We start from the raw sequence: 15,946 nt of genomic DNA, 5'->3' as shown, positions 1-15,946 counted from the left end.
CACCGTAGAATCAAATGAAAACAAGTGAATTGTAATCAAATTGAATCATGAGGCGAGTGAAGATTCACATCTCTAATGGATGGTCTTCATGTCCTGAAGACAGAACCATGGTACTGAAGACAGAACCAAGACATAATACATACATCAGTCTTAATGTGTGTGTGAGCGTGTGACTGTCGTGCACTCACGTAGATAAGGCCAGAGTAGTATCTCTCCTTCAGATTGTGGAGCACGGAGGCCTCGTTGAGGCAGGTGAGCTCAGCCATGTCCTCCACCTTGCTGAACTTGGGTGGGTTCATCTTCTGGATGTCATCCTTGTTCACCTTCACCTTCTTACCGGAGTCGGCCAGCTCCACCAGGCACTCGTCACCGCGCTCTTCCTTCACCGAGCCGCACTCGAAGCCCAGTCGATCCGACGGTACCCACACCAGCTTCTTGGTGGCCCAGTCAGCTTGTGCCAGTGGATTGTTGACCATGTTGCGGTCCACGTACAGGAACTTGTCTGCGTCCGACATGGTTGCTGCGTTTGAGAAAGAGAGGGAGAAAGAAAAGGGGGTAGACAACAGGGAAAGAGAGGGGGAAGGAATAGAGTAAAGAGAGAATATTCAGGTTAGACCTGCAAAATCATTGACAGGAAAGGAGACCTAGACAAAATCACACCCCAATCTCTTCCCTTATCACTTGCACAGAACCAGTAAAATGGTGCATATATAGCACCTTTCTCCACAGCACTAGAATGTGAATCACATTTACGCATTTGCACAGTGCACACACATTCATAAACCGATGGTGGAGTCAACCATGTAAGACACAACCCAGATCTTTGGGAGCAGTTAGGGGTTCAGCGTTGTTCGAACCAGGGAGCTCCGGATTCACTGACACTGAGCCATTACAGCTCCAATGTTTCATCCTCCTGACACACGCTCAGCCAAGACTCCAAAGGATGCATTTACCTCACAGGTTCAAATCAAAATGCCACATTCTATTTCATCTCTGTATGACATCAGTAATATCTGGTAAAGAAGAAGGCGGCTTATCTAGCCTGTATGATAAAGGCTCTGGTTTATTGGATCGGGCTTCTTATGTAAGCTCTGGAGAATGCACAAGGCAGTGTGTCCACGTTAAGGTCAGGTTGACATAAAACAGCCGTGTCCAAGCAGACCCCACGTTCCTGCTTGGCAAACCGCTGTGGACGCTAATCAAATTACTCGCTGCTTTTCACACCCCCACTTTTTGCCAGCGAGATCTCACTCACCAACTGAGTCTAGAGCGCAGTTGAAGACTCGCATTGGTGGTAATGACCAGCGTGTGCCGACCGCTTGGTCTTAAATACTTGGTTTGAGAAGACTGTGTTGATTACATGCTCGGAATGACTTCAAACAAATTTTGCACTTCTTTAATGTCAGGTTGCAGGAGACAATGAGCAGGTTGAAAAGGTGTGGGGGGGTAATTGTGGACTCTGTGAGGCCTGCAGAGTCTCCAGAAGGGTAACAACAGTAGATGGTGAGGTGGAAAGGTTCTCTCATTGAGCAGATTAGGCTGCAGAAAAGAAAAACATCACAGAAAACTTCCAATAATAAACCCCCAGGGAGACCAGAACCATATGGTCAATATCAAACGCTGTCTGCAGAGCTTTTGCATCGAACATGCCCCAGCAGTGGGGTCATGTTTGATACCGTTCGTTCACCCCCTTTGATACCATTCACCTCTGTCTGCGTGAGCTGCTGCCAGAGGTGAACGGCTTCATGTGCAAGCCTAGACACGGCTCAAGCTGTTGTCGTTTTCTGTACGTCTCACACCTCATGAACATCATGGCTGTGACAGGAGAGGGACGTGGGCTAGAAGGTGACTAGACGAGTATTACCAGTATTAAACTGATTAAGGAACATGTTGCATAAGTCCACATCGAGCCACCCAGCCAGAGGGGAGAGCAGAGTGACTTGCAGGCAATTAACTGAACCTGCTGTGCCTTCACTGAACCCCCCCCCCCACTCAAATCATTACAATCATTCCTACACAACGGGGGCGTAGCACAGCGTTCCCACCACGGCTGGCCCGGCTCATTAGCCTCCCCAACACTCCTTCACTTCCCTCAGGAAAACTAAAAGTTTGCTTTTACCACTCCAAAGAGCATGGGCAACTTAAGTCTTGTTTGCACATGTGGTGCTGCTGCACAGATGCAAACACTAAGACAAATCACAGCGCTACAAGTCAGACTCACTATATCACCGTAATTAAGCTCTAGTTTACGTGCTGGCAGAGTTTCACTCTTCCATCATAATAGTTTTGCAATGCAATCTGTAAACCCCAGAGGGGGTTGGTGGGGGACTGCTGCTGCCAAGTTCTCATGCTTACCATGACATAAAACAGAGCTCATACTCAGCAGCGTAGATGATGTCTTACGAAGTTACGATGTCTTGACGTGCTTTCTTTCACTCACAATTAATAGGCCTCACTTTTCACTTCATGTGGTTTGCTTAAATGCTGTACTGACAAGTGTTGTTAAGAAAAGATTATGTAGCAATAATATCGAAATGACTACAACCACACACTGTGACGCTGCATTAAGATAAAAACAATTATGCACCATTTACAGATCAGGAGGGAACGCCAGGTAGCTAAAGGTTTGCAGTCCCACAGTCAGAATCAGTGATGGTATCGGTGCCAAAGGGGGGCAGGGGGGGGCGGTTGTTGGGGGTTAATGCTGCTCCAACAGGGTCACGTCTGGCCTGTCCGTTCTGCCACATTAACCCCGGTCTGAGAGCTGGGTGCAGTGTGGGGGAGGTCCCAGTTATTCTCACGACCCCCCCACCTCTCTCAACGCTCCATCAACACTCTCAGTGCTCTACAGCTGACTTCCATCATAGACCCCCCCCCCCCCCCCCCCACACAACATCCTGTTATAGGACATGGGCTCCCTCCCAAATTAGTCCCAATACTACTGCTGCCTCCTCCTCCTCACCCCTCTGGTCCCCTCTCTGTCGCCCTCAGTCACCCCACAGTCTCTCCAGAGACCTATCACCATCCGCCACCCCGTTCTCCTCTGTTTATCCAGTCTTTCCCAGGGCCACATTCCTCCTATACTCACCCTTTATCAGGGAGAGAGTGAGAGCAAAGGAATTCCACAAATGTCTCTCCCCCCTCAGTGTTCCCTCCCATCTTTCTCAGATTCAGTCTCTCAATTTCCTCTTCCCGTTTTCACCCCTCCCACTGTTCCCGTCAAGTTGTCAGATCAGACGACATTCAAGTAGATAAGCATCGACCACCACTACAACAACTGGTGTCACACCCATTAGCTAGGAGGCTGTGTAGACCATATTCAGTTGACTTTACTTCTTTACTTGCACTTGGGTCAGTCGACTGACTCCATGCAGGGCTGGACAAGAGCCGCTACTTTTATTGTGTGACCCCATGTTGCTTTGTTTGGCACAAACAAGCAGCAAGAAGAATAACAGGCTGAAACACACCAAGCGTTACTCTGGCACTGATTCTTCTTATCCGAGGTCACCATGGCTTCCCAACAGTATTAAGTGTAGGGACACGAGTTAGTTAGTTAGAGGCCAACAGGCAAACAGCCGCTCAAATAAACTACTACAAATGCATACACATGCAATGTGTCTGCTGAGGACCACATGCTGGGGGCCAGAGGCCATGAGGGTTATACAGCAGGCCATGTCACAAATATCATGATGATAAACTACAAACTTGAGAAATGAGTGGAGATTTCATAAGATAACATGTAGCCAGCTGCTTGCAAACAAATTGGGACTTCACTTGTGAAGGAGATTGTGGAATGTTTTCTGGCCAGAGGGACAGACAGAAACAGGCCAGATCGAAAGCATATAGAAAGTGAAAGGACAGTAGTTCACAATGGTGATGTGACCTCTGTCATTTTCCTACTCAAATGTCTTGACACAGATATGTCACTGACACACTTTGCACAGCTGCCTCTCCTGAGATTAAGACTAAAAATAAATAAATCTGTCCATTCTAGTTTAACACACACTGTTCTATTTAAAAAAGGAGGGTGAATTATTTTTGTAGAGCACATTTTGGACACTACCCATTGGATTACTACCCAAGTGTAATCTGGCTGTTCAAGCAAAAATACATGGTTCTAATCCTACGTGGCATTGTGATAAAGTTGAGTGTATTATTTATGACTCATGTGGGATCACGTGCACCCACCTTCTCCTGCACCACTACTCGTCTCTACTGAGGACCAATGCAGCTTTCCACATTCCCGGCCAATCTCCATCTATAAGCCCGTACCAATCTCTTAGCTCACCTCTCTCCGAAGGTGAGGCCCTCTGATGGCCTGTCGTTTTATAACACCGTTCAGCTGTGAAAACACCATCGTTCCTGTCGGGAGTCAGCCACAATGGGATTAGCTGGCCTAGTCAGTCTTAACGAGTGTTAGTTATTACGGTAAGTGAGTAAGCAGCAACGTAGGAAGGAAGGACGCGGATGGCCTGAAGCTAATCCCTGAAGTAAACGGACCCTGAATGAGACAACGTTAATTGGAGACTGTTGATTTCTAACCAGAATGACAAAATCCTATCGTTCTATTGTGAAGAAAATCTAATGCAAAACTACATAGAGTTTAATTTATGTTCTGTTGCAAGCGACAGTGTGAGCTCTGAGGACACAGAACGAGCTAGCAAGTGCCATGCCAAGATTTTCACATATCCTCACAAAACAATGACTGGATTCAGGTTATTGGGCGGTGAAACCGCCCCTATAAGTGAGGTTTGGATATTTGTACAACAAATCCTGCGCTGTGATTGGCCAAAAATGTACCCCGCCTAACCCTGCACCGTGATTGGCCAATCACAGTCTATTCAGGACTGTGATTGGCCAGTGTCACATGACACATGTGCATAGCCCTATATAAGAAACCATAACCTTTAAAAAAAACATAATTTTGGTTTTTTTAAGTTATGGTTTCTTCCATCATAAAGAGTGTTTCAATAAATGTATTTATTTTTTGTACATGATTGGTTGACTCCATTCAGTATTGTGATTAGCTAGCAAGACACCGCCCACTTCACACAGGGTGTGATTTTTTTTGTGCAAGTTGCCCCATTAGAGAGACCTAGCACAGACAAATTGTATGAAAATTAATCAGAGCTGGTCCAAAATGGCAGGGGGGGGGGGGGGTGCTGTATGAAAGAGGAAGAGGCATGGTAAAATAAATAACCACAAGGAAGAGAGCGAGGGAAGGCCGCTTTTAGAAACCGACCTCATCACAGAGACCAGAATGTGGTTACAAAGACAGGAAGTGATGCAGTGGAGAGCAAGAGGAATGGAAGGAGAGGACAGGAAAAGGAGGCCGTGTCCTACTCAAGAAGACAGCAGGCTAGACTGGGGCTGGGATGGGGCGGGTGGGGGCGAGGTGCTTGCCTGGTTCTTCAAAACCAGGCTGACCATCCATCCTCCCAGCACCCCCACCTCCTCTCTCTCATTCCATTCCAGCTCACCAACTCTCTCCCGCTTTTCCTCACACAGGGATGTGCCGTGTTACTGGGAAAGCTATGCGTCTTCACTGTGCTGAGAAAGTGGGAGGGGCTACTTCAAATGACATGACCATGTACAGTTAAGTTACACATGTGTTGTGCCCCTGGCTAAATGGTCCCTCGAGACAGACGTGTTGGCTCCCAACCACCACATTGTGATTGGGCGAATAGCCTTCTGGTCTGAACTCTGAAGAGTAGATAACAGCTTCCTGTTATGGCCTGGAGTTACAGACTCTCAAAGCATTCATAGATTGTGGAAGAGAATCAAGAGAGTCTGGCATTTGAGACTACCGGCCAAAGGGAACCTGTGAAGTGGCCATGTCGAGCAGAATACCCCATCGACAATATATTAATAGAACCGTATGGTCAATAATCTCTCCTTCATGCAGTTGCAACCTCTCTCTACTGGTCCCTGGGCTGAGCGCCATGAGCTCTTTTCCTCAACATGCTGTGGACATCGCCTCACACACTGCTGTCACCCGCATCTGTTTGGGTTCCATTGTTTATGTCTGATCCACCAACAGACACACACTGTCTCCTTTGCATTGTGTTGTCTTTGGATCCTAGTCCCTCGCAACAAGTCCTCGCCTCCTAACCTCCCCTCCCCACCTCGAAGTCTGATTGCTAAATGAGCCATACAGGGACAGCGGATGTATCCAGTCTTTTAAGTTCATTATGTACAGACTACCGTCGTTTTTCCTCCTTCCCTCTGCAAGGAGTCAAGGAGGAAATGACAAAGCGAGAAAACTATTTTGCCATTTGTGGAACTTGTGTGGATTCTTGTGAAGAGGAGGGATTGGCTTACGTCTTCCTTCTTGAGCGCACGCTGTGCAGCCCTGCGTACTGAGGAGTAAATTAAGTCTATGCTGGAAAATAAACCACAAACCATGACAGACCCTCGTCATTTTCCATTATTTTTCACATTCCTGGCCCAAGCGGTGTCCAATTTCAGTCCGAGCTGGAAGTCGGCCAATGCCATCCACAGTACCAGCTAGGCTCCGACGAGAACTGACAGTTTGATGCCTGCAGTAACAGCCTAAAATGTTAACAGTATCGCTCAAGGCAAGCCATTCAATCAATTTTCCTTTAAGAAAATGTACATTTATAATTCAGTATAGATGGATGAATCAATATAGGTGAGATGGCATTCTGTGCACAACTTATTCAGCGTCATTGATTATTGATCTGCATGAATTCAAATCCATCCATCTTATCTTAGTGATTGGACACTGCATGAATCTAGCGATATGATACACATCACGATAAAGAACACGATTGGTTTATTTTACATGTCATATCAGACCAGACAAAAAAAAAAATCTGCACCCATTTTCCCCTGAAGCCTTCAAACGGTACACTAGAACACAGTTACATAAGCCTTTTAACAGCTGTGAAAGAATGCAGAAGGGAGTTAAGATACACATCTCCCCTGGCCTGCAATCAATTACTTCCAATGAGTTTATTTCAGACCTGCTCTAATGGTGCAGCAAGGGTTTACCCAACAGCACTCATTTAGGTAGGGCTGGGCGATGAAGGTTATTGTTTTATGATCACCTTTCAATGGAATCATATTGTGATGATATGATGATGATAATCTGATATCGTAATACCCAATTTTGTCATCTAAAATGATTGTTAACCCAACTGAACACAAAATGACAAAGTGCAGTGTTAATTCAACATGACTAAAAAGTTTGTTTGATGAAATAGAAACATGACCATGCAATTAATTGCAACATGCATTTAATAATTTTCCGTGTGACTGCAAACATACACCGTAACTGAAGAAAAACCAAGCAAACTAGTAATAAATCCTGACTTTCACAAGCAGCTTTATCATAGCTTCCCTAGCAGCAAGTCATCCACCCCCATTTGGTGACCTTTTGTACTCGATCATATATCACCTGCTATCTTCAGCCTGGTAAAAACATATCCATCTGTAGTCTGCAACACCCTAGACAGGACTGCGTAAAGAGGAATTAACTGAGTAACAGAGCCAATCAACTCTGATATCTTCAAAGAATATATTACCATACACAATATGTTCAAGTAATATATTCATACAGTAGAAGCCATACGTCAGTGTCCACCCTGCAACTGGATTGACTTGGGAAGAAAAGAATACACAGTGAGTCACCACGTTTCAAAGTTCACGCTGAGAAACTGTCGAAAGTGTTTGAGTTGAAGGAGTTGTGCAATCACCCTGAAGTATCAGCTTATTCTCGCACCAGGTGTGTAGCACGGCAGGTGTGTATCACACACACACACACACACACCTATGAGCAAAGTCTAGTTTTTGACATGCATTATGATTTCAAGAGAGTGAAATGAAATTCCTATCATTCATCGAGTCTCATAGCTTCAATCACAATATACGCCACATTGTATTGTAAATCATTACAATATTTTAGTACAGAATTGGCAGAACTATTACACAAACTGTGGGCAAATGTATAGCAGCAGTATATCAGAGAAAAATACCATTTAATAACTCAAATCAAGCTAGCTCACAAAAAAATCCAACAATGACTTGCCATGACTTAGTGCATGACCAACTATGCATGCTACTCATATGCTGCTGAGTTGGCAGTTCCTGGGATCGAACCCATGATCCAAGGCGAGTGCTCTACTACTGATCCAAGGCGAGTGGAGTGCTCTACTGACTGAACCACCCAGACAAACTCTAATATCAGTATCAATATTGTGATATTGTGATGCTTTCACAATATGTTGGATAAATGATTACCATATTGGGCAGTAGTTGGTAAAGGCAAATAATATAACAGAAAGGTCAGTTTTTAAAAAAATCACAACTTTAATGCAATCTTTAACCGCTATATAATACAGTTGACCTGGGTCCACCAAGGGTCTATACTTGTTGTCCCCTCCTTTTTTCCCCACTCTACACCAAAACATTGCTGATCTACAAGCTCACAACACAATGCCGCAAGTTGTGATGAGTTAAGCATGTAGATCTGCTATTTTTGCACAATGTTCGTCATGCCCAGCACAGGGACACTAGGGTTCAAGTTGTTAAAACCAGAAAAAGACAAACACTTATGCCTTAAGCGTATAGAACAATATCCAAAATCCCATATGACATCTCATTTCTAATCTCATGATGATATTGATGTAATCTATATATTGCTGAGTCTGACCAATGCCCAGCCCTACTTTGTTCAAGGCAGGCTCTCACTGGAAGTGACATCATTAGGCTTGCTTCTTAAAGTAGACTAGTTCAGGCAATAGGCAGGCAGGCTGTTAACCTATAAACCTATGAACAAGCATGAGCTCATCATTTATAACCATGGTGCAAAGGGGCAGTCCCAATATACATTAACCCCCCACACAGCCAGTCATCACAGAAGGCCTAATCCAGTCTTTCCAGTGAACTGTTGAGAACAAGTTCAGTTGTTTGTTTGCAGTCACAAAGCAGCCATTTCCTAGTATTGTTCAGTACCATTAAGACCTACAGGTGTGCACAGCTAGAGGAAAGGATGTTGGAGGAACGGATGGGGTGGGTTAGGGACAAACAGAGGCTGAGGACAGACAGTAATGAGAAAGAAAAATAGCAAAAATTAGCAACGGAGGTGGGCGCAGAGACCTGAGGTAATGAACACAGATTTAAACAGAGGTGAAAGAGGAATGGAGGTCCTCAGCAGGCTCATTGGCAAATATAGACACAGGCCTGGTCAAGTCTACCAATGCGACTGACCCAATTTTATCACGCTGTTCAAGTCATCCAGAATCAATATCAATTTTGTTACACCAAAAATAGACAGGAAATTCAAAGTGAGAGGAACACATTATGCTGTTACAACATGAGCGTGTGAAAGAGTTGAGTGACAGACAGCCCAGCGGTACTCATATGACTCAAACCTCAACACAAAGAATGCGTGCATGTCTCTGATGTATTATTATGGGACATCCTCGCTAACCTGTCTGGGGTGAGAAACTAAAAAGAGAAAAGCTGAGCAGTGCAGGGATGAATTACCCAGTTATGGCTTATGAGCAACCCTAGAAGGGCTAGATCACAGCGAACTGTGGCATCATCTCTGACATGGCCAATTGATCTAACTGGGCTCCTTTCTCTAACTGGGATGCGTTCTCTCTCACATGAATGAATCTCAACTGACTTGAGGTTAGAAAGAACTGGGCCATGTATGACACTCTTGACACCCATTGTCAAGGAATCGCTTCGCCTAGTAAATGGATTGTATGGATTGTTTATACAAACAAAACTGGCACCAGCAACCCAAGTGGCTTTGCCCTTCATGTCCAAAATGGCACTTATACATCATCAGTTCCTTTCTTTGCCTGGGCCTGGACAATTTCAAGCGCAGATTGTTTTGGCACAGGATAATACATATTTGTGTGTCTGAGCTTCTCAATATCTTTATTTATTGCCACTCTGCTACTTAATGTTGACAGTGACACTTTAAATGAAAGGGTTAACCAGTAAATTCAGTTAGAAGGCCACATACTGCTCAGAAATGTGTAAATAAGAACTTGAGACATAACATGGAATAGATGCACGATACAGTGTACTGGACTGTGTCACGCAGCCAATGCAAGTGGCCTTCATGTAATCTGCCCTGTCAGAAGCAATGCCTATTCATCCTAAACAGCTTTCCTAAATATCCAAAGGCGTGTTCACGCCCACTATGTCATTTGAAGATCAGTGGAAAGGCCCTTGCACACAACTCTGCATTCAAACAAACCCCCATGAGGGAACCAACTTATGGACAACACTGAGCCACAAATGATGGAATGCAGCCATCTCCACAGGGGGCAGAATACTGTAAGAACAATTAAACTGGCAAATGGCAATAAGTACTAAGATATGTCCTGCAGAGGACCCATGCCAGTGCTTTGAGTCACAGGCTGCTCCCTGCACAAACAGGATATGAGATCCTGACTGCTCTTTATTGATGGCAGTAGTATGCATTACCACATGGTCAGTCTGCATTGAACAACATACTGTACCAAAATGTCTCCTTGATACAAGGCAGAAATGTATATAGGGTTATGCAAAAGGAACGCTGAGCTGAATTCCACTTTTCCAATACTGCCCTGCCCTAAGAATGGGTGTGTCACCCTGAAGTGGACCAATGTGTAAAAAAATAAAAACTCTTTGGACCAGTGCGTAAAAGCAGTACTTGAAGCATAGGCATACATTGTAAGAAAAGAACCCTGAACGATTGGCCTATTACTGCAGCTTTGAATGCTTTAACCTAGTCATTATAATAATGTTTATGCCAGGGTAATTTCCATGTGACAAGTTCATAATAGTTGATTTAATAGCTGCTTGGCAGATAGTTTGAGCTGGATAGAGGTGCATGGTTTTGATTATTAAAACTGAGGGCTTAGTGACTACTTCCCAGTTTGTTTGAAGTCTTGAACACTACACAACGGAAAACAGACTTGCATGCCTCCCTTGTGTGTATGGATTTAGAGTTGGTGGAGTTGAGAGCTCCAGTGCCCTGGCTGTCTTTAGAAAAAGTTAATAGTTAATTTACTGCAAGTTCTGACTCCATGAGATTACAATGTTCTACAGCAGAAGGGCGTGCGCACATTCCCGCGAGTCTCTCTCTCTCCACAGCACAACCGCGATCTGTAATCTCACGACCCCAAACAATTGCAAATCCACAGAGCAAACACAGAATGTAGGCTACTGACAACAAGCACGACAGATTTTTTTTCTTTACATAAATAGACTCATGGTGGCGTACAGCACATAACGTCTGGGGAATAATGTTCACACAAGTAAAAAATGTGAGAATCATAAGAGTAAAATAAATTGACCAAGCATGCTACTGATGTAGAATCTTTGAAAGGTATTTGAATAAATGACAAAAATAAGTGTCAATAACTTAATAACGATGATTAAAAATCACGTACAATATAGATTTTAAGAAATGAATAGCCATACTACTACTGACTGGGTGACTATTCTATGATAGAAGGCATTTGCCAGTCGGTCATTCAATGAGTGACGTCATGCTTTTGCAAACCACCCCTTCCCTTGTTTGTCTGACTGCCAGGCGTCCGTCCGCTGACCACACCGTTATATTATACCTCTATGGACCACACACAGTGTAACGTAAACGTTACATGGTGACGTAAACCAGCCCGTCGGTTCAACCCGCAACAACACAACACACTTCCTAATGTAATGTTAATGTTATTATTACCTAACTAGCCCATTAGATTACATTTATAACATCTCCTGTGGGCCGGTTGCACACAAAGCCTCCCAAGTTCGCCTGCTCAAGTTTTCACTTACAGCTTATACTTTTTCACTTTCTTCAATTTATTCTAATTCAATATTTGTTTTAAGTATTGATTTTTTTTTTTAAAGTTACATCCTCAAGCTCACATGCTTCATGCCATTAACCGGCCCATAATGTCCTTCAGACACAAGGCCTTTTTTTCTGCAACTCATTCAAGCGAATCACTTCCAGTGTTGCCAGATTTTGAGAGAGGAAAAAGCAAATCAGGTCTACGAAAACAAGCCCAAAAGAAGCGACTATGGGCCACATGAGCACTTTGAACCTATATGCAGTATACAAGCTTGTAGATCTGCTATTTTCAAAATAATCTTGATTTTTTTTTAAAAACACATTGTGGAATATTTTAACAACACAAATCTGGTACACGGGTCCCTGGCACAAAATATTTTCAGTCCGCAGACAAATACATATCCATTTGGGGGGGGGGGGGGTAGAGCCACTGGTTTAAACATTTAGGAAACAAGCCCAAATAACTACACTTTAGAAGCGCCAAAAAAAACGCAACCACTAATATTTACAAGCGACTTTACAGAAAAGTCTCTTATAATAAGCGGACATGGCAACGCTGAGCACTTCCTGGCTGTGACCGTGTAGCTTTTAGCTTCTTGTCGCCACATTGAACCAGAACAGTGACCATGACGTTCAAACAGCAGCACCATGGTGAAATATAATAATAAAACTACGGCAAAGTCACACATAAATAAAATACAATTTTAGGGTAAAGAAGAAGCCCCCCAAAATCAAATGAAATCTGTGTTAATAATAAGCCCCCGGTGGTCCCACCCAATGAGGTGATGAAGTTGGAACTTTCTTTCCGTCCTTCGTTTATTCCTGGTTCACTCAATAGCACACTTTGCTAATAACACTCCACAGAGTCAGGTCATTATGAATAATACGTGTATTATTTATTATACCATTATATTTATTATATATAAAAGTTTGAAAGTTTACCTGCTGTTTGGATGCAGGACGCTTTTGGGAAGCTGGGTTTAAACAACTCAGTCAGTCAGTCCGTGTCAAACAAACTCCTTTTCCAGACAACAAGCAACTAAAGCGGCTTCGTTTTGAGCTTCAGAGTCTCAGACCAAACTAGCTTCCTCCTCCTCCCTCTTCTTTCTTTCTCTCTCTCTTTCTCTTTTTTCTTTCTTTCTTTCTTTTTCCCTCCCTCTCTTCCTCCTCTTCCACTAGCTGGCCTCAGTGTTGCCAGGTTTCGCGACAGAAATAAGCAACCAGGTCTATGAAAGAAGCGACTATGGCTGCTACGGCTATTTGAAAATAGCCGATCTACAAGCTCACAATGGAGCTTGTAGATCGGCTTTTTAAAAGAAAAAATAAACATTTTAATAACACAATTCTGGTACAGGGGTCACAAAATACTTTTTTGTCGACGGGGTCCGTAGACAAATACATATTAATCTGGTGGTCCTTGCCATGAAAATGTTTGAGAACCACTGGTTTAAACAACATTTAAGGAAACAAGATCAAATAAGCAACTACACTTTAGAAACCAGCCCAAAAAACCGCAACCACCAATATTTTCAAGTGAAAACAAGCCCAAAGTCGCTTATAATAAGCGGACATGGCAACCCTGCTAGCTGGGCTGAGTGGCTGACTGCTGCTGGTTCACGTCAATTCACGCCTTTTTCATATATATACTTCCTTCGTACGACGGTGTAGCACGCCGGGAGAAATAGCCGATCTGCAAGCTCACAATGAGCGGCGGGTGCGACGCGTGTTGAGCTTGCAGTTCAGCTTTTTTAATTTTTTTGTTGGCGCGTGACCCCGTCCTACGGGCGAAGTAAAGTCAGCCCGCCCCGGGCCCGGGGTGCGGTCCAGAGGGGGCGTGGACCATGTCCCAAAAGAGGACCCGCCCCTCACGGGCTGTCTCGGCCAATGATTTGATGTTCCAGTCACTTTGAGCCAATCGCATTTTATCCCGGGGGCGTGGCTCCATCGAAGGGGCGAGTGCCACTGGGCATGGGGAGGAGGGAATAAAAAGAACTCTGAACTTGAAATAGTTGAGAGGGAGGAGGGAGGAGGGAGGGGGGGGCAGAGATAAAGCTGTGTTTAATGACAGAGGTATGTGCATGCTAAGGATTTTCATGACCATATAAGCACCAGTCCATTTCAGGACGAGCTTCATCATCCATCCAGGTTATCCCAATGTGTCATGAGGGCTACCAGTCTGGTCCCTGTCTGCTTTGAAAACAAAGAGTAGTTGTGGAACATTTAGTTATTACTACTATATATCAATAGTACTACTATGCTTACCTAATATCCCAAAATCTACACATTATTCCAGGCTAAATATTATTACTACCACTTTCACTACAAATACCTAATGTTTTTAGACTACTGGCTGCAGTTCACACCAACATAGGCCATAATGATTACTTAAACCTTTTTTAATGTATGCCTGCCTGAGTCCTTCCATACATGACCCAATTTCTTTTCAAGGAAGAGAAATACATGTGGACATTCTTACAATCTATTTTCATACTTTATTTCTATTAAAAATAAATTGGGAAGTGGATCAGTTGAGAACACAGAAACCTGCACACATGTCTAGGCATATATTACGTTAATGACTAAATTCTACTATTTCACGTCCAACGGTACTATTTACCAATACTATTATGTGAGGTAACAGAATTTGCATTGCTATGAACATAATTCATGAACCAAATCAGTATACCTTTAATCACTTAAACTCTCTATACATAGTAAAACGGACCTGATTTGCAATTGTATGGTGCTCTCTTTTCACACTACACCAAATTCTTCGCCAAAAACAGCCGATCTACAAGCTCACAACGCGTCGCGTTCCGACCCGTTGTGAGCTCGTAGATCGGCTATTTTTGTCAAATATTCCCCCCAGAATATGCATGCTGCCTGGGGTTCAAGTGGTTAAGAGCATCACAAGATTAGATCACGCAGGTAAGATACTTAATTTAAAAAAAAGAGAGAGGAAGAGGATCGTACAATAAACGGATAAAGTTCCTGTTCAGTCTAACGAGTAAGCCAAGATGACATGACCAGACAAGACATCACAACGTGGGAACCGCTGCAGGTGACAGTATAATTAATGTTATTGACTCAAACACTGGCTTAGTTTCAAACCCATCAGCTTGCTTCATTTCACACCTTTGTCAATTGTATTTCATCACTTTCATCAAATGTATACTCATTCATCCCTGTGAAGAAATTGAAAATCTGGGGAAAGTTTTGACAATTGAAAATGTTCTCAACACTGTGTGGGTGGGAGGATGCATGAGAGAGAGACAGTACAGGTGTTTATAGGCCTATCCAGGTTCACAAAACCATGAAATAACAATAGAACCTAACAAATTCCAGGTAAAATGGAAGTTTGCTTAAAAAACGTGTAGAAGAGAGTTGTACCAAGTAGAGAAGGACGGGGATTTGGCTGAGGAGAAGTGGAAAAAGACGAGCAAGGATGAGTGAGATGATTGATGTTGAGAATGAGAGCTCTGGTCTGCCAAAGCCTACAGAGAAGAAGGTTAAACCTGTTTACCTCAAATTCTCCCCCGACATTCAGAGCTGGTGATTGTGGTCCCAATCCGACCAGTGGAACTGAAGGCACAGGGCCAAGACACATGCCACAATAGCACAGGTAGCAGAAGATAGTAAACATTTTTTTTCAATGTCAAATCGGTAGCACAAGTTGAGACTCAAAGAAAATGATAAAAGGTCCAAGTGAAGATTTACTGTCTTACCATTGTGAAACAAAGGAAAATACTTCAGTGTTTATCTTAGTTCCAGCAAATAATATTGTGAGAATAAAGGATGCCGTGGACCGTATTGTTCAGTAACATTTACACGTTTTTGGGATTATATGAACAACAAACCAAAGCCCACAACATTTAAAACACAGAGAATGTACTGTAGTAATGGCTCAGGAGGTTGTCTAGGAATTCCCGATTCAATTCCCCCTCCGCCTTGTCGAAATGTGCCCGTGAACAGGCACAGTGGCTCAGTGGTTATAACTGTTTCCTTACAACAGGAAGGTCCAGGGTTCGGACTTGACCACCGGTGTCTTCCTGTGTGGAGTCTGCATGTTCTCCCCCATGTTCAAGTGGGTTTCCTCCGGGCGCTCCATTTTCCTGCTTCACCAAAAGA

At 43.7% G+C, this 15,946-nt stretch overlaps 1 protein-coding gene across 2 annotated transcripts in view; it reads right to left on the bottom strand.

The window, feature by feature from the left end:
* The window catches only part of LOC308099033 (myosin-9-like), a 49,168-nt gene extending 36,206 nt beyond the window's left edge, over window positions 1–12,962 (bottom strand). The window contains exons 1-2 of one of the 2 annotated variants that reach the window (XM_080447570.1): window positions 12,761–12,962; window positions 189–520 (exon numbers count right to left, since the gene is read on the bottom strand). In XM_080447570.1, the coding sequence (XP_080303696.1) occupies window positions 189–515 (327 nt within the window). In that variant the 5' untranslated portion in view covers window positions 516–520; window positions 12,761–12,962. The remainder of the gene's footprint in view (window positions 1–188; window positions 521–12,760) is intronic. The other variant, XM_080447569.1, reaches the window with a different exon arrangement.
* Window positions 12,963–15,946: the final 2,984 nt, after the last annotated feature.

The sequence above is a fragment of the Gymnoscopelus braueri genome (genome assembly GCF_963280865.1).
Source record: "Gymnoscopelus braueri genome assembly, chromosome: 13".
NCBI lineage: Eukaryota > Metazoa > Chordata > Actinopteri > Myctophiformes > Myctophidae > Gymnoscopelus > Gymnoscopelus braueri.
This window is presented reverse-complemented; position numbering and strand designations above follow the sequence as displayed.